The sequence below is a fragment of the Camelina sativa genome, chromosome 16, assembly GCF_030686135.1.
Source record: "Camelina sativa cultivar CO46 ecotype springtype chromosome 16, ASM3068613v1".
In the NCBI taxonomy this organism is placed as follows: domain Eukaryota; kingdom Viridiplantae; phylum Streptophyta; class Magnoliopsida; order Brassicales; family Brassicaceae; genus Camelina; species Camelina sativa.
Genome location: NC_141895.1, coordinates 24,466,353 through 24,487,696, shown reverse-complemented (window position 1 = coordinate 24,487,696; position 21,344 = coordinate 24,466,353). Strand labels below are relative to the sequence as shown.

The window sequence follows — 21,344 nt, the reverse complement described above, 5'->3', positions numbered from 1 at the left end:
CACGTTAGTTGGTGTATATAGAATCCAAATTTTACATTCTCAGATTATATGAGACGACTCTAATCACACTAATCTTCTCTATCCTATATAGAATGTTTTCTCTTAACATGACCTCATATATACATATCACCCGGGGATTATATGACTATAATAAAATATAAACGTTTGACATAGATAAAATGTTGACATTGTTGTTATAACTTCTGAGTTATCTAATTTGTTTATTAATAAAAATACTTTGGCTTGTAAAATATATTATGGCTGAGAAATTAAACGATGCAAACAAAACCTTGCCATTTCCATATTCGTCACATAATGAAGACATGATATTGTTGTTACAAAAGTAATATGCAGAACTATAAAAACATTTGACGCCGTCAGAAAAAAATAATAATAAAAACATTAAACTCTATATTTAGTCGAATATCCTAGACCCCCTAGCTAAAAAAGAATCATATATTTGTAGTAACGCTTTCTATTAACATTTTTCTTCTCGAGCAGCGCTTTCTATTAAACATATCGATTGAATTGTCTAACTATTTTGGTCTTCAAAATAGTACATTCTATATATGTGCTAATATAAGATATATGAATGTAAGTATATATATATGGGTGTAATGTAGTTTGAACAGGAAGATAGAAGTCATAAATTACATGTTGTAAAGTATTATTCTCTCCATTTCAAAATATAAGATGTTTGGAATGAAAACATGCGGATTAAGAAATAACCACTTTAAAAAAGTTCAACTAATTATAAACAAAACTGTATAAAATAAATAATAAAAAAATAAAAAAGTAATATAAAAGTTATTAAAAAAGTTGAAAACATCTTATATTATGAAACAAAAAAAACCTCTAAAACATCCTATATTATAGAACGGAAGGAGTACCTGAGATGAGCTGATTGCACAGCAGCTTTGATAGACGCACGCACGCACGACCATCCTTATTCGTCATCATCATTTTAAAACTTTTCCGCTTTTCTATATATATCCACTAAGTCCACCCTACTATATGTTGAACTTTTATCCTTATAATTAATTGGTATAATATATAGAACTATGCGATTTTATGTGTATGTGATCACCAAGTTAGAGAAGGCTTTTCTTATACATCCACAAGCTAATATATATTGCTTAAAATGTGTACCAGCGCGAGCACACAAATATCCATGCCTGCTTATTCATACAAATATAGACTTCTTGCAAGTCTTTGGATATTCTTGAAAGGTTATGAACCAATAAATATTTAAAACGAAAACACATATTGTTGTTTTGTTTATTGTTTCTATAAACTGGGGTTAATAAAAAAAAATCAAAAAAAAGGAGACAGAGTGGAGCCAAGGCAACGTGGCAAAGAGGAGAGACAGTTAGAGAGATTCCGATGAACTGTCTTGAGCTCCCCTTCCACGTGGACTTACTGTCACGCTTCAACTGCTTTCTACTTCGTTGTCTTCTCTTGACTTGTGTTTGCAAAAAATAGCCTCGTCCGTCGATCACTGATTTTAAAAATACCAACTTTACAAACATTCCAATTTATTTGGATTCAATCGTATATAAATAACATAGGCGTGATAAAGAAAAGCAAATAAACCTTGAGAAGACAAAAAAATATAACCTAACTAAATTTTGATAAATTATTTATATAGAGTTTGGAAGAAAAGACATCTGGGGTGGTGGCGCAGTTGGCTAGCGCGTAGGTCTCATAGCTACTGAGTAATCCTGAGGTCGAGAGTTCGAGCCTCTCTCACCCCATTCCCTTTTTATATCAAGCCCCACTGATTTTTTTCCCATGTGTACTTACTTATCACTACACAAAGGGCCTAAATTTTGGGTTTTCTTTTTCATTAAACGAAAAAACCCATTGATTATATTTTAAAATTGGGCCTCTCAGAAGCCCACCAGGTTCGAAGGTTTTTTTTATTCTCTTCACAAATGACGAAGTGGCGCTTATCCATCAGTCATGTCATGGTCACGAAGACGTCCCAAAGCGATTATGCAAAATTATTCGAGAGAGATAAAGTTTAGTACAATTATAAAAATGAAAGAAAGATTAAAAATGAATGTACTGCGTCTTGCCCTTTATGCAGTGAGCCGCAAGAAACGCGTAATCACCTATTTTTTACATGCTCGGTTTCGGCTGAAGTGTGGACTGGTCTCACATCCAAACTTCTAGCAACTAAATTCACCACAGACTGGGACACCATTCAGACTCTGCTCACAGACAACACATTGGGGAAATCTGCTCTGTTTCTGGTTCGCTACACCTTTCAAGCTTCGATGCATTCTATTTGGAGGGAAAGAAACAACCGTCGACATGGAGAACCGGTTGTATCACCAGCTCTCCTCGTCAAAAGACTGGATAGGAAAATTCGGGATCGCCTCCTCTCCCTTCAAGACGACAACAGAGGCGTTGGATGCATGGAACTATGGCTAGCAACGCGTTGAGTCAGGCTCTTTTACTCAATTAGTCTCTCAAATGTAAAATCAGACATACTATCAGACATTTAACTCTAGGCTGCACTTAATGTAAAACAGTTTTTTCGAATAAATTTTACATTTTATTAAAAAAAAAAAAGATATTGGTACCCATCTAAATCACTTGAAAACTCCAGTTCATTAGTTCATTAGTTATTATCTCTCTCTTCAATTCTCTCACATGTTCGTTCCCCTAAGTTTTCCATACGCATAAATTCGTCCCTACAACTTATTATACTCGTATAAAGGGAAAAGCCGTCACACCCCAAACTGGTCAAAAATTTCAATCCTCGGTGTATAAATCCATACAAAAACAAATCTTCAATAATTCATTCACTCTAAATTTTCATCATCTTGAGTGTTTAACAATCATCATCAATGGTCGGGTTTTTTAGATAGAAAAGGGTTTCTTTTTGATGATTTATAATAACACATGCAATGGGCATGTGTGCACATGACATGAGGAACTTAAGAGGGAGTGATATTTGTGGAAAATGCCTTTTTTATGGTCGGGTTTTAGAGATAGAAAAGGGTTTATAACATTTGACGTGAAAGAAAGAGAGGGGGAGAAGAAGGGAGGAGCCCCCACGGCCCCACCAACCCAGTGTTAAAAGAAATCACATGGAATTTCTTTTTGTTGATATTATTTATTTATTTTACTATTCATTTCATAATTATTCCTTTGAGAATTTTGCAAAAGCCCCTTTTCTCTAATTTGGTCCATATCTCATTCTCTCCCATTTGATCATTTATGATTTGTGCTTTATATCGTTATCTTACGATAATAATTTTCTCCCATTTGATCATTTTTATGATCTGTGCATCTATTTAAATGCATAAAAATTAAAATAAATCATTTCATAGTGGTCTAACAGTTAAAAATGATTTACCTTATAATGCAAGAACCAGCGTCGAATCTTCTTATTACGATTTCAGTCATAGACTCATTCATATAGCTGAGAATTCTTGGCGTCTTAAATGACAAGAGTCAAGACACAAGTCTCGCCATAAAACGGGTTTAAGTTTCAATGCAATTTTGGTTTTACATATCTAATTTCTCCAAAAGAAAACAAAACTAAATAATCTCAACATGAGGGGACAAAACATGGATAGCCATCAACTTCTGGAAAACGAAATGTCGACTTTGAGTTACAACTCTTGGATTCGAGTGGACAATAATGAAGCCTTTGTTCTGGCCGCTGTAGATTCTAAATCTTATATGCTTTACATCGAATAGTTTTTACTAATGATAAGTCTGATCTTGTCGCCACTAAAACAAAATAATCCAATCTCTTCTTATCCACTGAAATCATTTATTCCTCACACGAATTGTAATATTTATAAAGGAATATTAATATTTCTATATCGCCGGTAATATATGTATTCATTATTTTTTGGTATATTTGTATATATATTTTTGAAGTTTCTCTTTAAAATGAAATATTTATCGATGTTACAATGCGATTCCATTGGTTTTACATATATATATATATATATATCGTAACAGAAATTTGATGTATAGTTACGTTAAATAATATAAAGAGTGGTGGATTTGGTAGCCCTTAAGGTCAAGTTAGTTGAGAAAATTAGGTGCAAGTTTCTATCAATATGTTTTTTTTATATATATATTAAGAATGCGAAATTCCTTTTGTTCCATGCAATTGGGATTTTTAAAAAAATTCGTTTGTTGATATCCAATATTGATGTATATATATATATATTTTGGAGATATATCAAGAACATAGTTTTCAAGTCCCCGGCCGAAACTTTGTCAATTATAATATCATATATTGAAAAAAATTTATCACATTTTTTTTTTTGAACTAAAATCACTTGAATTTATAATGTTTTCAAATTTTCACTTCACTTGTTACTTGTTGGTATCTCTGTGGGTTTGTACTACGCGTCATGAACTCATGATTAACCGACTTTTCTGCTGTAAATAAAGATATATCCTTTTACGAGGTATTGTCACATAATAATAAACCTGGGAGGCTGGGACGTGCATGCAATATAGTCCATAACTGTGGACAATTTATCATAACTCTGAAAAGTGATGCAAACCAAGACAAAATGACCCATATTATGTCGTCCAGATCTACCGTCACACACAGACGAATATCTTATGTAGTTATAATATACTATATGGTACACAAGAGCAACTTCGTATTTTGTAAAATATCCCGTGATTAAAAAGGTAAAAGGTTTTTAAAAAGACACATGGACGATTATGATTTTTTGTTTTTGACTTAGGAACATTAGAAAACGTCAATCATTAGTCAGTTTAAGTATACAATTGGTTTTGATATAAATTCACAAGGTAACAAAAACGCGTATAAAGCACCATTTTTATGCTTACGCTTATGATTTAGTTCATTGACATTTAAAGAAAAGTTCATCTGAAAAATACCGACATAAATAATTTAATAATGGAGGAAAAAAACAAAATAAAACAGAGTAGAGTAAAACCGACAAAATTCAAAAAAAGTACTTGAAAAAAATACAAAAGTGTAATTAAAAAGTTGCGTATATACATAATTTAGTTCCGACAGCTTGTATGAATTGGCAAAATACGTAACGTAGCGAAGTCGTTTGACTTTTGTCCCCAACTACGGTTACTAGTTACGAATTATGATCGCCTTTTGTTGGTACTTTAATAGTAGTATACAAAAGTTGTAATTCAAATTATTTAAGCACTGAACCAAAGTCCACTTGTGCTATATAACTTATAATTAAAATAAAATCAATTCGTGCTAAAATGTAGGGAAAAAAATACAGTAATACTAATATCGAGTAAGAAAGAGCGTAGTGAGGTTAGGAAATAGGGTAGGGCACTGACATTAATGGAAGGACAACGACTCCACATTAACCTACAAATAAGTAAGTTCTAGATCCACTCTATGTCGTCGAATTGTGATCATTCATTTTTAAATTGTTTCAGCTAGTCAAATGTTGGGTTGAGATCCACGACACACGGTTATGTAATGTGGAACAATTTTTGACTTATTTATCGTTTGTTTATTGGACCACTTAACAAGAGTAGATAATCAACTAACAAATTGCTTTGACGATAGTTGTTTCATCTGTGAATGTTATTATAAATGATTTAAAAAAATTATTGATTTTTTTTTTCAGATATCCAATTTCCTAGTTAATAAGTTTCATTAATAAGAATGAAAACTGAAATTTATTCAAAGATCTGCACTAAAAATACAACTTTTATGCTTTTTTTGTATTTATGTAATCAAATTGTGGTAACTCATTACTTATGTAATTAATAGTACAAAAAAGTCAACGAATGCACACGAGTATTTTTATTTGTAAAATAATTAGACTACTAATTAAATAGTCGGAGTTATTCACAAATCACAGTTATAATATGACACGGAGTAATATGCATTACGTTTTCCTCTTTTGCCGGTGAAAAGCAATTTTCCGTTAATAACATCTTTGACAAAAACTTATCTAGTAACATCGATCTGGACCAGAAAAAGTCTTTTTTGTTAATATTATTATTTTTGTTTCTACGTTTTGTAAACTCAAGCTATGATGACTTTTCATGCAAAAAGACTGTAGCCATGTCGATATAACGGAAGAGATGATGGAATGGAATGAAAGGTAGTGAAAAAGTAACTTTATTTGCGTATCTTTTGTAACGTTTGGACCGTTTTGTCTCTAATATATATTTGTTTTATTCTGAGTTGTCATCTAATACATCTCTTCATCTTACGTCTTCATAATACTTTCCCCAAAACTATTTTGTAAATCATGCATTAAGAAAAAGAACCACAGGAACAAAGATGTTACTCTCATGGATTAATTACACTTATCTGTTTGTTAATTTAACCATCTCATCTCATGTATTAATTACATTTTTTGTTAAAGTCATAGTATATTTTGACCCAAAAAAATAAAATAGTATGTGTTATGCATATTGACAATGGCGTTACAAAATTACAATATTCCTCGGTCAGTCGACATCGGTTTATACAAAAGTTCAAACTATGTCGGTGTCTATTCCATCTTATCACTTTTAAAGCACAGGAAACAAAATAAGTCGCATGTGACGACTTGAATCAAATAAATCATTATTTTTTAAGTAAGAAAATTAAAAGATTTCATTGAAAACAAAATTAGGTAAACAATTGACGACTACCCTCGGTGGTTTAAGTTTAGCTATCTGTATCTACTCTTTAATTTTTCTAATCAGCAAAGCTAAAATTTTCGTCGTTATAAATTTCAATCAGCAAAGCCAAAGGATATGTATGTTATCGCCGCTTCGAGAAATGGGGATTGGGTACTACCGCCTGCTCGATCAGATAGCTCTCAAGCGCTTTTGATTGCTCTTACTGAACTCTCTGCTCCCCTGGATAGTAAAGGCCGGGATTCCTACCTTTGGCGTAACGCTGCAGGATTATATTGCCCTGTTTCTCTGCCAAAGAGACATGGGAGCAGCTAAGGATTCATTATCCGGTCGTCCCTTGGGCTAAGGCTGTGTGGTTCAAAGAGCATGTGCCAAGGTTTGCCTTTATTACATGGTTGGCTATTCTCTCTCGCCTTCCAACAAGAGATAGGCTGCGTAGCTGGGGGTTGAATATCTTTGCATCTTGTGTTCTTTGTTTCAATGGGATTGAGACACAAGAGCACATTTTCTTCACTTGTCCGTTCTCCACAAACCTCTGGGGGTTCTTTGCTGCTAAGTTCTTTCCTAATCCTCTTCTTACTCTTTCAGATATTCCTGCATGGATTCTCAATCTCCGTCAACCGCATGTCGCCAAGGCAATCACCATCATCAAGCTTCTGTTTCAGACCGTGGTTTATCACATCTGGAAGGAACGAAATGCCAGGATCTTCTCATCTGCCGAATGCTCCGCCACATATCTCCGCCTCTCCATTGATCGTACGTTACGAAGTCGCCTCCTCTCATTTCCTGGGACTGTCTCGCAGCCAACCTCTCTCCTGGAAGTTTACTTTAGTCGTCTCTCTTATCTCCTTTAGTAAAATTTTATGTTAGTTTTTCTCTTTGTTCTTGTGGTAATGGGTTATTTTTGTAATCGGTATCTAAATATGTAAACTCTAATTTGAAATGGAATCTTCACGTTAAGACCAAGAAAAAATAAAAAAAAATTTCAATCTTTTTCCTCATCAACCATGAATGTCAAATTTGTAAGATTCGTTTTTATTTTACAATTTTCAAGCGTCGGCATAATATTATCCTGGTAAAGTAAAACTCTGCTACTGATAATCTATACATACTTTTAGATTCATAATCTCTGAAACGTCACTGGTCCATTTTGACCTATGGACAAAAAATTACATGTAGAATTCCAAAATTAAATCTATCACACGATCATCACGTGTTTTAGTTCCTCAAAGCCAAAAATGTGTCTGTGTACACACACAAAAAACAAAATTCTGATTAATAACAACACGTCGGTAAAGAAATCCTAAAGGATACATTGCACGTCGCCTAAAGATTCACATAACCATAGAAATTTCCAGAGAGACTCGAGTTAACTAACCATTTACCAATTCTGTTTTTGTTTTGTTTTGTGTGCATAAGTTTTGAATAAAAGCTTTTGCATAAATGTTGAATCAAGAAAAATTTGGGAAATAGTTAAACATCACATGTGATCCAGAATTAAACGATCCGTGAAGTTTTCCTTTGTCACGGTCCGCCACAACACAAGAAAACTCGAATACCGTGCAACACTAAAACTTATCCACGTTTATTATTATCTTTGTAACCAAACATAGTCTTGTAATCGCCTCCATACGGGTGTACGTTTACAAACACCGTCACATATGCCACGTCAGATATATGGAGCCACCGACATATTACCTCGTTTCAAAATGGGACCCACAACTCCCCGTTTTATCTACTACTATTTCAGTTCTCAAAAAAGAAAGAAAAAAAAACCAATTTCTTTATTCTGATCAGTTTATAATTATATATATATATATATATGGTGATGCACTGATCCAATAAATTCTGTTCAGACATAAGAATGCAAGAACGAATATAATTATTTTGCAGTCTTGATATAATCACTAATCATTATTTTAATCACATATGGTTAATTTTGTTGAATTTACTAACTCCATTTGCTCTTTAAAAAAAAATATTTTCAGAAGTTAATTTTCATATAAATTAAAAATATATATTCATATTTAGTAATTATATATGCACTACATTTTCACACTAAACACCTTTTTATGATTATACTAATAGTAATTTAATAAGTTTTAAATAATCTCAATTATGATTTTTCTTAGAATATAAAGATTTTTTTTAGGTTATAAAAATATATAAAAACGTAAAAATCAATCTCTCTGAAACGAAAAAAAAAGTTATTAAAAAAATAATAGTATATACTACAAACAAATAGGTACACACTACGATGGCATAGGATACAGGCAATACGGCAACGGAAGCCATAAATTCTGTAACTACGGAGTAGTTAACCTCTAATCTTTTGGCTGATAAAAAAACTTTAATGATTAATTGGCATTTATGAGCTAAAAGTGATTATAACTATGGGTCTTACTTGTGTTTTTCTTTTGCGTGTGAATAAACAGGTCCAGTTTTAAATGGGTGATAACTTAATTTTTCATCACATATGATTTGTTTTACTTTTACCATGCATGCATGTTTAAAATGTTCAGTCTTTTGATGTACCATCTCGTTTTACCCAAATGTCAGTATTACTTATCTCTTCGTTTGTTTGTTTTGTTAGTATAGATTCTATAGAATCATACATTTCCCCAAACACAATAAAATTATAAATTATGGAAGGATGCTTGGTGTGTGGTGTCTCTTTGCATATTGGAAATTTGTGAAACAACCTGATCCCGTTCTCTATCATGGGATTTAACTGGTATTTCATCGTCGACGGAAAAAACTTAGATAATCATTATTTGTCTTCTTACTTGTCAAACAATTATTATGCAAAAAGGGAAATAATAATTAATTTTAGGGGTTCTTGATTGTATTTTCTGTTTAAAATGAAGGTTAGAGACAAACGGAGAGGGTTGCTATGAGAAATACTTCAATTTCTATCGTCTAAATTCTAAAGGCTAAACTATAGACATTCGTACAAAAGCATGGCTAGTTTTGTGTTACGCATTAATCATCCAAACTATGTATACAATGTGGCTGACTATATATTACATTCTTACGGTAACATTCATATTTAACGTTGCTTATATATATATATATATATATATTCGCACGTCGTTGTTTTATGTGATGTTATGTCAAATCATCCGTAGTATCTTTCTTTTTGATAAGTACAAACATATACTAACAAAATTGCAAATATAGTTTAACAAGAAGAATTGCAAAAATATCACCATCCTCTCCCACTTTATTTACGTACATGCAGGTTTATAATCCTACTATATATGCATGAAACAACTCACTCGTCTTAAATAATACAATATATAAGAAAATTTCAAATGAAAAAATTGTGTATATAATAAAAGATCAAATATAGAAAAAGATAAAATAAAAAAGTAAAAAATATCTAGGAAAATACATGATGGTGTGAGTGGAAATTTTGAAAAGTACAAAATTATTAAGCATCTTCTATTTTTGTTTTTGGGTTTATTTTTGTTAACTACTAGTAGTAGTGTTGTTATCCCGTTAAGCATCTTCTAATTTTTTTTCAGTCGAAATTGGGATTAAAAAGAGTCAATAAATACAATTTGTTTTTATGCACCGCCAAGACCTGTCATCATGGAGAAGAAAGAAAGAAAGAAAGAAAGAAAGAGAGAGAGAAAGGTGAAGAAAAATTTAAAAATAGAAAGAAAACAGAGCGTGAATTAATACGATTATGTAGTTAATTAGACATCTACCCATGGGAAGCTTCTCTTCTTTGCTCCCTTAAATACGCTCTCACACCCAAACAAACAACACTTATTATTTTTAAACCCCAAAATATAAAATAAAGTAACAAATTATTTATTCAAGGCGAGAGAGAGAGAGAGTTAAGATTCCTCTAATTTTTCTCTCTTTCTTAAATTTTTACAAAAAAAAAAAAGAAGGTAATATAATAGAAATCGAGCTTGCTAACGGAAGTGTTTCTTTAATTCATCATTCATATACAATTTTTTTTTTTTAAATTATAATTTCCGTTCTCTCACGAGCTGTGTCGAGATTTGGATCCATACAAAATCTCCACGACGCTCTGCTTCTTCTTCTTCACTCTCTCTCTCTCCCTCCCACTGTTCTCTCCTCCAAACTCTTTTAGAAAAAATACATAGAGAGATAAAAGATCTCTCCCAGCCCATCGCAGAGAAGAGAAAGCCACGAAGAAGACAATCTGATTTAGAGGATTCTCAAAAATTCCATATTTTTTTTCTTGAGGGAAAAGAAAAAAAAACGAGATTTTTAATCTGGTCGTTGTGTGCGTATCTGCCGCACCAAGAACACTACTCTAAAAAAAGGAAAAAAAAAAACAAAGGTTTATTTTTTTTTCTTTCTCTTACTCGGTTCTTTTTTTCTCTTGATTGGGTGTTTCTTCCCCCTTGATTTCTGGATTAATCTATGGGGGTTGGTCGGGTTTTTTCTCCAATTTTTCTGGGTTGTCCTTCGATTTCGATTTCTACGTTGCTTGATCTTTATCTGATATCGAGTTACTTGGATTCCTCGAGCTGATTCTGATTCCATATGTGCTCAACACTTTGCTCATAATTCGTGGATCTGTTTATGTAAAGTTGGAGTCTTTTTTTGTTTCAATTCGAAACGCGTGATGAGATCGTTGATTACAATAGTTATATACTCAGCTCAATCTTAATTTATTCCTAAAGCTTCAATTTTTATTTTTCCAGGTACTAACCTCTCTAATACGAGTTTAAAACTGGGTGTTTGTTTTTTTTTTTTTTACAGGGATCTTAGATTTACAGCTAAAGAGAAAAGAAAAGAAAATGTCGATGCCACTACAGCGTGGCATCTCTGGAGTACGAGTTTCTGATAGCAGTGATGATCTAAGAGACTCTCAAATGAAAGACAAAACTGATAAAGAAGATTTGATTCGTGGTCGTTCTACTACAGATTCCCACTTAACCTTGAGGTTTCCTTTTGCTTTCCTCTTTACTAGTAACCACAAGCACGGCGGCGATAACGCTTTCCCTCCTGATCCTTATACTGCAAGGACCAGACACAGATTGATGCTCATGTTTCTTAAGATCAGTTTGGTTCTTATTGTTGTTTTTGCTCTTGCTGGATCTTTCTGGTGGACCATTTCTATTTCCACTTCTTCCAGAGGTCATGTATATCACAACTATAGGAGGTTACAGGAGCAGCTTGTTTCTGACTTGTTGGATATTGAGGAGATTTCTCTTGGTCCTAATCGGTGGAAGGACTTGGATTACTGTAATATAGATGATTCTGAGAATTTTGTTCCTTGCTTTAATGCTTCTGAGAATCTTGCTCTTGGTTACTCCAACGGTGATGAGATTGATCGCTTTTGTGGCCCTGGATCAAAGCAAGAATGTTTGGTTTTGCCACCGGTGAAATATCGTGTTCCTCTTAGGTGGCCCACTGGTAAAGATGTCATCTGGTTAGCTAATGTTAAGATTAGTGCTCAAGAAGTTGTCTCTTCTGGTAGTATAACCAAGAGGTGATGGTTTGTTGCTTCTTTGGGTCTCTCTCTTGCTAAAGTTTGACTTGTTCCATTGTTAAGGCTTCGTTATTTTTTTTGGCCTTTTTTACAGAATGATGATGATGGAAGATGACCAGATATCTTTTCGTTCAGCATCTCTTATGTCTGATGAGGTTGAAGATTATTCCCATCAGATCGCCCAAATGATTGGGATTAAAAATGATAACTTCATAGAAGCTGGTGTAAGTCACAAATTTGAAAGAGTTGATCTTTTTATCTTTCTCAGTCAGATCAGTTTCTTATTCGCTATTTTCTTCTTAATGTCCTCGTTTCAGGTGAGAACTATCTTGGATATTGGATGTGGTTATGGTAGCTTTGGTGCACATCTACTCTCCAAACAACTTTTAACCATGTGCATAGCAAACTACGAAGCCTCGGGTAGCCAAGTTCAGCTAACCCTCGAAAGGGGTCTCCCTGCAATGATTGGTTCTTTTATATCAAAGCAATTGCCATATCCTTCTCTTTCCTTTGATATGTTGCATTGCTTAAGATGTGGCATTGATTGGGACCAGAAAGGTAACAATTTGATGAACATCCAACAATCTTTCCTTTGATATGTTGCATTGCTTTACAGTGCTGTTAATATGCTTTGCAGATGGCCTTCTCCTTGTGGAAGTCGACAGGGTTCTGAAACCCGGAGGTTACTTTGTTTGGACATCTCCGCTCACAAACGCTCGTAGCAAAGAGAATCTTAAAAGATGGAACTTTATTCATGATTTTGCTGAAAGCATCTGTTGGACTATTTTACCTCAGCAAGACGAAACAGTTGTCTGGAGAAAGACAATCAAAACCAAATGTTATAGTTCCCGGTCAGTGACGCACACACCAATATTGTATTACAGAATCTGCATATGGATTACATTACATTACATATATGGCTATTTTATCAAGTCTTCTAAATATGGATGCTTTTCCTATAAACAGGAAACCTGGGGTAGGCCCTTCTGTGTGTACCAAAGGGCACGACGTTGAGTCTCCTTATTACAGGCCACTTCAGATGTGTATTGGTGGAACACGTAGCCGGAGGTGGATTCCCATTGAAGGCAGGACAAGATGGCCTAGCCGATCTAACATGAACAAGACTGAACTTTCACTATATGGTTAGTCTCCTTAGTTGCACCATTGCTTCTGAATCCATATTGTCTGCAGTTTTTGATTCCTGGGGTTGGTTTTTGTTCAGGTCTTCACCCCGAGGTGCTTGGAGAGGATGCTGAGAACTGGAAAATAACAGTAAGAGAATACTGGTCTCTCTTGTCTCCTCTGATATTCTCTGATCATCCCAAGAGACCAGGCGATGAAGATCCATCACCGCCTTACAACATGCTCAGAAACGTATTGGATATGAACGCTCAATACGGTGGTCTCAATTCCGCATTGTTGGAAGCAAAGAAATCAGTATGGGTGATGAACGTGGTCCCAACAGCTGGACCTAACCACCTCCCCATGATCCTTGACCGTGGCTTAGTCGGAGTTTTGCACGACTGGTGAGTCCGTCCTAAAGTCTGTTGGGACAAAACAAAATTTGGTCATGAATGTTTCTGAACATGATGAACATCTCTTTTTATTCTTCAGGTGTGAGCCATTCCCGACTTACCCGAGAACATATGATCTGGTGCACGCAGACAATCTCTTGTCGCTTCAGACAACTCAGCGCCGCAGAAGTCCATGTTCGCTCATGGCTATCTTCACAGAGATTGACAGATTACTTCGTCCAGAGGTACGAAATTTGTATACTTTTTGGAAAGAAAGATTATTAATCGTTTCTTGAGGTGGTTTCTAATGAAAGAACTTTGGTGCAGGGATGGGTGATCATCCGTGACACGGCACTTCTGGTGGAAAAGGCGAGAGCTATGATAACGCAGTTGAAGTGGGAGGCTCGAGTGATAGAGGTTGAAAGCAGCAGTGAACAGAGACTTCTCATCTGCCAAAAGCCTTTGACCAAAAGACAACAATCACTCTAAAGAAGAAGAAGAACATAGACACAGGTGTTTCTCTCCACTTTTTAATTTTTTGTTCCAAGCCTCACAATTTTTGGAATCAATCAAAACTGTGTTGGTGATACGGGGAAGAAAGGAGAAAGAGAATGAAAATATATCCCGCCGGGGACGTAAGACCGCCGGTGAAATTTCTTTATCTGGTTTCGTGAGTTCCCATTTTACAGAATCTAGATTTTTTTCTTTTTCTTTTACTATATAACTTTGGTTCTATAACTTTTATTATACAACGAAAAGAATATGATTCATATTTGTGAAGAAGTTGTTTATGAAATAAGTTGGAAAGCTTTCTAGTAAATTTTTCACTTGCTTGTTTGGTTAACCGAATCCGATATATTTTTATCCAATATTGTACCGTACCGGAACTGAGAGTATATATACTCTTGTCAAACCGACGAAATTAGCTACGATTAAGTTGAACCGGACGGTATATATTTGGTTAGTAATTACATGTTACACGAACCGGATCAACTCAATGAGTGTAAAACAGAATGAAAACGAACCGGAAACATTTTTTGTTTGTTTGTTAGAAAACAGATTTTGTATTTCAAAGAACAGAGATGACTTGGTTTAAGCTACAAATGTGATTTGTGAAGATATGGACTCGGGAGCTGCTATGGTGGAGATCTATTTGCATTGGCCAATTCATAAGTTTCATACAAAAAAATGAGATTTTCAATGTGATGGTGTCTCTGCAGCTGAAGTTTTCCTTAGCTGATGTTGGCTCCTTCTGCTTTTGGATCCACGTCCCTTTCCAATATTGCCTCGGTGGTGAATGCTAGGGGAGGCTGTTCCCACAGCTTTCTTGGTGGATGTTCTTTTGCGCCGGTGGTGCAAAGAATCTCCGCCACCAAACGCAGCTCTCGCTACACTATCTTTGAGAACTTCCCTGGCTCGTTGTGGCTTAATGAGCTGCTTGTTAAGATAAACCAGCTTAGGGAGAAGGCCAGAGACAGTCTTACGCAGCTGGTCCTCACCGATATTGTTCTGAATCGGGTTTCCAAGAATGTTCAGAGCGACGAGAGAGTTGTAGTTGGCAACGAGCTGGCCTATTGCTTTGGTGGTGGCGATCTTGTTGAAGCTAAGATCAAGAACAATGAGTTTCAGCAATCTGTGTAAGCCTTCTACATTGCTGATCTTGTTCCCGGCGAGGTATAGTTCTTTGATCAGTGTACAGTTCGATAAACCTGATCAATAGCTTTTGGTTAAGACAGAGAAGCAAACAAGCATTGTATGGATTCTATTTAATGACTTCAAAACTTACCTTGTCCTATGCGCGAAATACGATTGTAACTGAGATCGAGCACTCTTAGGCGTGACAAATCTCTCAGTCCCTCGATAACACTGATCTTGTTCTTGGACAGGTTCAATGCGTGGAGTCCCTTTGGAAGTGATGCAGGAGTAATTTGAACTGCAATGAACAGAACAATGTTTAGTAATCATCATCACACACACACACACACACTTCAAAAAACTTGTAACCATGAGTGTCTAACCTATGAAGTTGTTTGATAGATCAATGGACTTGAGGCTGGTGAAATGTGAGATACTTGGGATCGCTTTCAAGCCTATGCTCGAGATGTGAGCCACGCTCGAGGATTTGCTCAGCGATTGGATTAGGCTGTTTGCATGCACTATAGCCTCCGTGACATTACCGGACTGAACTACATTTCGTGAGGGTGATCTCTCTGTATTAGGAGAAGTAGGGAAGCTGGCCAAGACATTCTTATCCTCGTTGTCTAGAAGAACTGTGGCTTCGATATCGAGGCCTCTTACCCACTCGTCCACTCGTTTCATCGAAGAGGATTCAGCAGAGAAGGCTACCCACTGATTATGACGAGGCCATAAGTTTGATGATTGGTTTGTGAACTCAGCGCAATTGTTTGTAGATTCTTCATCATGGCTCGATTGGTTGTGCTCAGCAAAGTCAGAGGTATATCCAGACTGATGGTTCTTGTTCAAAGGCTGTGACTTTAAGGAAACACGGTGTTTGTGAAGGTTCCTATGGCTCCATAAGAACAGCTTCCACCAGAGCCGACGGCTCCCAGAGGGAAGTATTTGCATGGACGAGTGTTTCTTGAGCATCACTCTATCTGCACTTCTATGAGACCTCACTGATCCAGTACCAACCGGAACGGTCTCTCTTAGGTCATGGAGATCAGAACCTTGGAACCGGCCATTGAACTTGCTGAGGGTGGAGCAGGATCGTTTAAGCTTAGGAGAAGCTACCCAAGCCGTGGCTCTGCCTAATCCTGGATCACTAACGTGTCCACCTTCCTCATCATCATCATCACCATTTTCAGAAGTATCTGTTACTTCCTTGACAATCTCCTTGCTTTTAAGAGATTGAACAGCTCTGGCTCGTTCTTGATCTTCGAATTTAGGAAACTCACGGTCCGTTGAATCCTTGTCGTCGCGTTCATCTTCGCCGTCATAAGACTCTTGCTTGATAGGACTGTCCTTGTCGTAACCTGCGATGTTAGGCTCGTCATTCTCCAGAGGCTTCACTGGCTCCTCCAGCCTGATCTGAAGGATTCTCTGTGTTTTCGGTGGCAGAGGTTTTGAATTCCCCTGTTTCAGTCAACAGAACGAGTTCAACAACGCAAAAATTAATTCGCCGGGAAAAAAATTCAACAAGAATACTAAATACGTTACCTTATGTTTCTTCCTATTGATCAATCCAGCAAAGCAGTGTAACATCTTCATTATCTGAAAACTAAGACTTAGCCGTAATCTATTGGAAGTTGCGAGAGCACCAAATCGATGACTATAGAAGAAAGAATGACGCCGGAAAAAAAGGAAACACTTCTTGATCCGACCAACGCCGAATCCGCGTATGTGTAGGCCAGAGTTAAAAATCGCCCTACTTGTTTCTGTTTGACCAATACAAACGACCACAGCCACTAAACAGAGAAGAAGAAGAAGAACAACAACAACAACAACAAAAGAAACACAGAGGATAGCTAGACGAAAGAGAGAGGAGGATGAAGTGGACGGGTTAATGACAGAACATGCAAGAGAGACACAGTGACTAAAATCTATGGTGTTTTCGCTAACTCTTAAAAGACAGAAAAAGATGTGTACGTATTTTATATTATTCCTTCTTCACTTTCAATTTTCAACCAAATAACATTTTTATTCATATCCTTACGTTTCTAGGATTTTAATGTATTCCAATTATATGTGTTTTTTAATGCATTTAGGATTAGTATGAAACTATGAATCCGCGGCTAATACACGGAGTTTCTTTTTAATATATTTTTCGTATAATAATGGTAGAATAATAATCTTAATGCATTGAGGAAACATGATTAGTTGGTGAGGAAAAAAAAATAATTAAAAACAAATAAACTGAAAGATATGCGGATTTTCTAAGATTTTTTTCCTTTTCTAGGTTATGGTAATGCTGCGTCAATCAGTGTTTTGAAAGTTTGAATATTAAAATACGAACTAATCCTTTTTTTTACAGAATTCGAACTAATCTAAGTGCATATCATTTGGATTAAACACATATATAGAAATAAAATAAAAATATATTTTCTACTATATATCTTACTACAAGATTTTAAAGTATTTTATCAATATTTGTGTGCTGATTTTTTTGTAAGATTTTTGAAATAAATTCTGCTGGATATGTAAGCATCAGGTCCGGTTTGTTGCGTCCGGTAGCCGCAAGTAACGGCGACCATCGAACTCTCTCCTGCTATGTAGTCCACCCAATCTCATATGGACTCTCCTTGGTTCCACTCAATGGTAACCGTCGATGTCAGATATCTATGGATCCCACCATCACACAAGCAGCTGTTTTGATGACGTGGTTAGATATCATTGGTAGGGACTATATACAAGTAATGGTCCCTTATGTCGTGTCACATGCTCCTAAAAGGACCAAAAACACTCTCTAATCAGTCAGTTTTGTTTTGGGCACAAAATTAAAAATACTAAAACTCATACATGACAATACTTTTATCCAACATCATTATTGCAATAATATAAAGTACTTTTAGGAGATTTATATATTATATGGTTTATGCAGTATACATTATACAACCACACTTATTAATAATGATATTAGTGATAGCAACGTAAAATTACTGTAATTCCGTTCGATTTAAGACATGAAAATCAAGTTCCAGTTAATATATATATATACACTCTATTATTGTACGAGGACAAAAGAATCAGATACATTTAATTAATTTAAAAAATGTTAGTGCTTTTTCGTTTTATAGGATTCCCCCTTTCACTTTCTTACGAACTAAAAACTCATGAAACTTGGCACATATCATCAATTTCTTCACACAATCTCCACCAACTTATTAATTCAAAACAATTCCAAACGGTTGTAACTTGTAAGAAAATTACAAAGTGGACGTAAGCGATATGAGGTTTTAAAAACATGTTGCCCTTGTTTTCGATTATACGTGTCGTTACAAGTTACGTTAACATACCAAAGAAAATATCTCCACTTTGTTATATATGTGTTATCTCCACAAATTAAATCTTATTAGATTTTGGAGGAATGACGCAACTTATACTAAACAAAATTTAAAGAATGGGTCCATTCCAAATATAACGATACTTCCGACGACTTGCCCCATCGATTATGTTGGTTAAGAAATATAAAATATTGTTTTTATTATTTTTTTTTAAATGTCGTTCCTCGTTAGGCCGTGAGGGAGATTGAAACGGTATCACACAGAGAAAAAGCATTGCGATTTCGTTAAATCTCTTCTATTGGGTCATAAGTTTGGGCTTTTAAAAAAGCCCATATTATCATGCGCAGGTACATCAGCATATGGACTTCTCCACCTACCTTTATTTCTGCCTAATCTTCTTTTTACTTATGTTTGTATACAAGCATAATAATGATTAATTTCATCTACATTTTATCTTAATATATTTTTTCTAAAATATTCAATTTACATTTATTGAAAACAAATATAACATATATTTAATCTAAATTTAATTAGCAAAACAAATGTATAAATATTGTTCATTTTACAGATATATACCTATCTTTCTTATAAAGACAAATATCTAGAGATAATAAATTTAAATTTACTTAGTAAAACAAATGTAGATATATTGCTTTTTTTACAACAACAAAAATATATCTTTCTATCTCCCTTATTTTTTTTCCTTTATTACAAACTTAGGTGTATCTTTTTTTTTTTTCTTTCTTTCTAGTATAACTAGATCTGCGACTACGCATAACTGGTTTCAACAGTCCCTATATATATTATCACTAACCATATATTATATATTTTTTTTTATCAAAGCATCCCTTAATTCACATAAGAAACAAAGACCGAGAGAAATAGGAGATCAAGTTATGGAGAACGAAAGAGAAAAACTCATTTACTTGGCTAAGCTCGCCTGCCAAACTGAAAGATATGATGGTATACATGTTCTCACATATTTGTCCTTTTCAAACAAAAATATCGTCGCATGTTTTTTTTTATTATTATTTTTTTTATTATTTTTTTTTTATCGTAGCATGTTTAGTTACTTTTATACATGTTTCCGTGAAAATAGTATTGATTTTTTTAAAAATTTAAATTGTCGTGGTAGATATGATAAAATCGATGCGAAAAGTGTGTGAGTATGATATAGAGCTAAGCAAAGAGGAAATAGACCTATTAACAACTGGGTACAAGAAAGTGATGGAGACTAAGAGAGATTCATTGAAAGTAATATCAACCATTGGAGAAGTGGAAGACCTGAAAGGAAACGAGCAGAAAGTGAAATTGATAAAAGGAAAACAAGAAATGGTTAAAGATGAGTTTTCCAATGTTTGTAATGACATTTTGTTTCTCATCGATGCTCATCTCATCCCATCAACTACCAATGTGGAATCAACTATCTTTTTCCTCAGAATGTAAGTCACATCCCATCACCATCATCATTTTATTTTCTTCTACTTTTTGTTTTGTTATCTATTTGTAAGTTTCTTGGTATATACGTAGCAAAGGAGATTATTATCGATACATGGCAGCGTTTGGTTCTGATGCTGAACGTAAAGAAACTGCTGACAATTCTCTTGAGGCATATAAGGTCATCATCACTCCATCGTGTTTGTTATCCTTAACTTTTGTCTTTTCTTCGATATATAAGTTTGGGACAATGGTGGTATATTATACTTTGTAGGTTGCAATGGAAATGGCAGAGAAAAGTTTAGCACCCACCAATCTGGTTAGACTCGGTTTGGCTTTGAACTTCTCTGTGTTCAGTTACGACATCCTTAATTCCACTGAAAGGTAATATATAAACCTTTGCTTTAAAAAATAATTAAGAGCGGTGTTTAGAAAAATCTATCATGAAAATTATGTATATATTATATACTTTTATTGCTTGTTAATTTGGAAAATGCATACTTTCTTAGAGCTATAAGTAATAATAGTGGTATAACCATTTGAATATACAGAGCATCTAAATTAGCTAAACAAGCTTACGATGAAGCAATCACCGAACTCGATGGCCTTGATGACAAGCAAAAATACAAAGAGTAGAAAGTTATCATAGATATGCTGAAATATAATCTTTCCGTGTGGACTTCATATCACGATCACGATGGTAATACATACTACTTTTTAGTTTGGGATGAAAGTTTTCAATTTTATTTTTATGAACAATACTAATTAACTAAAACTGAATTTTGCAGAACATTCTGGAATCCCGAAAAACAAGAAAGACGAGTAGAACATGTCTTTCGGATTATGAAGTCGATGAGGTTTGCGTATGAGATTAGGAGTCTTCTTGTTAACTCCTATAAACGCTAATAAATACTATTCTGGTTTTAAAGTCTCCTATAGCTTTTTGTGCTATAGGCTTTTTTGTGCTTTTGGTTAAATATGTTTTTATATCATATCTTAATAATGTTGAACAAGTATGCATTGGCTATGATTAACTTGTTAGTAGACAATAAAATCTTAGATATAGATAAAGGTGGAATCTTACGATTAAAATTTCCATTGATTGATTCCTCAGAATAAATTTGAATAAAACAAAAACAAAAATCCATTATGAAATTTTGTTCCATTATTATAGTTTTATGAAGAACTAGTGATCAGTGGAGCAAAAATATTCATCCATCATTTTCATTCCATTCATTTCCATTTTATTCATAATTATTCCATGCAAACACAATTTTAGTTAATCATTAACTAATTATACTTATAAATCAACGTAAAAATATAAAGCATAAC

General features: G+C 34.5%; 3 protein-coding genes, 1 long non-coding RNA gene and 1 other non-coding gene across 7 annotated transcripts; 4 read left to right on the top strand and 1 right to left on the bottom strand.

Annotated features, from left to right (window-relative positions):
• The first annotated feature begins 1,669 nt into the window (after positions 1–1,669).
• Positions 1,670–1,754, top strand: TRNAM-CAU (transfer RNA methionine (anticodon CAU)). Its single transcript is given in 2 exon segments — positions 1,670–1,707; positions 1,719–1,754. It is a non-coding gene; the product is annotated as a tRNA-Met (tRNA).
• A 4,918-nt stretch (positions 1,755–6,672) lies between these two features.
• On the top strand, positions 6,673–7,569 carry LOC104751722 (uncharacterized). Its single transcript, XR_761864.3, has 2 exons — positions 6,673–6,997; positions 7,210–7,569. It is a non-coding gene; the product is annotated as an uncharacterized LOC104751722 (long non-coding RNA).
• A 2,693-nt stretch (positions 7,570–10,262) lies between these two features.
• On the top strand, positions 10,263–14,434 carry LOC104751721 (putative pectin methyltransferase QUA2). 3 transcript variants are annotated; one of them, XM_010473732.3, is made up of 9 exons: positions 10,263–10,942; positions 11,368–12,100; positions 12,195–12,324; positions 12,418–12,658; positions 12,738–12,951; positions 13,067–13,242; positions 13,323–13,626; positions 13,715–13,859; positions 13,942–14,434. In XM_010473732.3, the coding sequence occupies exons 2-9, from the start codon at positions 11,406–11,408 to the stop codon at positions 14,101–14,103; spliced, it is 2,067 nt and encodes a 688-aa protein (XP_010472034.2). In that variant the 5' UTR covers positions 10,263–10,942; positions 11,368–11,405; the 3' UTR covers positions 14,104–14,434. The 3 variants fall into 3 exon arrangements, with proteins under 3 accessions (XP_010472034.2, XP_087348443.1, XP_087348444.1); XM_087492317.1 differs by having other exon boundaries at positions 10,315–10,523; XM_087492318.1 differs by having other exon boundaries at positions 10,447–11,251.
• Positions 14,435–14,753: 319 nt separating this feature from the next.
• LOC104751720 (uncharacterized) lies at positions 14,754–17,743 on the bottom strand. Its single transcript, XM_010473731.3, has 4 exons — positions 16,792–17,743; positions 15,633–16,707; positions 15,401–15,547; positions 14,754–15,323 (listed from the first exon to the last, which is right to left on the bottom strand). Exons 1-4 carry the CDS (start codon positions 16,840–16,842, stop codon positions 14,812–14,814), a joined length of 1,785 nt encoding a protein of 594 aa, XP_010472033.1. The 5' UTR covers positions 16,843–17,743; the 3' UTR covers positions 14,754–14,811.
• A 1,540-nt stretch (positions 17,744–19,283) lies between these two features.
• On the top strand, positions 19,284–21,083 carry LOC104751719 (14-3-3-like protein GF14 epsilon). Its single transcript, XM_019238063.2, has 6 exons — positions 19,284–19,538; positions 19,711–20,017; positions 20,106–20,193; positions 20,287–20,396; positions 20,564–20,712; positions 20,801–21,083. The coding sequence occupies exons 1-5, from the start codon at positions 19,472–19,474 to the stop codon at positions 20,646–20,648; spliced, it is 657 nt and encodes a 218-aa protein (XP_019093608.2). The 5' UTR covers positions 19,284–19,471; the 3' UTR covers positions 20,649–20,712; positions 20,801–21,083.
• Positions 21,084–21,344: the final 261 nt, after the last annotated feature.

Bases quoted from the DNA above. Each gene is read 5' to 3' on its own strand.
- LOC104751721 (XM_010473732.3), top strand. From the start codon at position 11,406: ATGTCGATGCCACTACAGCGTGGCATCTCTGGAGTACGAGTTTCTGAT. The intron at 13,627-13,714 runs GTGAGTCCGTCC...TTTATTCTTCAG, and splicing joins GTCGGAGTTTTGCACGACTG to GTGTGAGCCATTCCCGACTT. The intron at 13,860-13,941 runs GTACGAAATTTG...ACTTTGGTGCAG, and splicing joins ACAGATTACTTCGTCCAGAG to GGATGGGTGATCATCCGTGA.
- LOC104751720 (XM_010473731.3), bottom strand. From the start codon at position 16,842: ATGAAGATGTTACACTGCTTTGCTGGATTGATCAATAGGAAGAAACAT. The intron at 16,708-16,791 runs GTAACGTATTTA...TGACTGAAACAG, and splicing joins TCAATAGGAAGAAACATAAG to GGGAATTCAAAACCTCTGCC. The intron at 15,548-15,632 runs GTTAGACACTCA...TGTTCATTGCAG, and splicing joins TCTATCAAACAACTTCATAG to TTCAAATTACTCCTGCATCA.
- LOC104751719 (XM_019238063.2), top strand. From the start codon at position 19,472: ATGGAGAACGAAAGAGAAAAACTCATTTACTTGGCTAAGCTCGCCTGC. The intron at 19,539-19,710 runs GTATACATGTTC...TTGTCGTGGTAG, and splicing joins CCAAACTGAAAGATATGATG to ATATGATAAAATCGATGCGA. The intron at 20,397-20,563 runs GTAATATATAAA...TTGAATATACAG, and splicing joins ATCCTTAATTCCACTGAAAG to AGCATCTAAATTAGCTAAAC.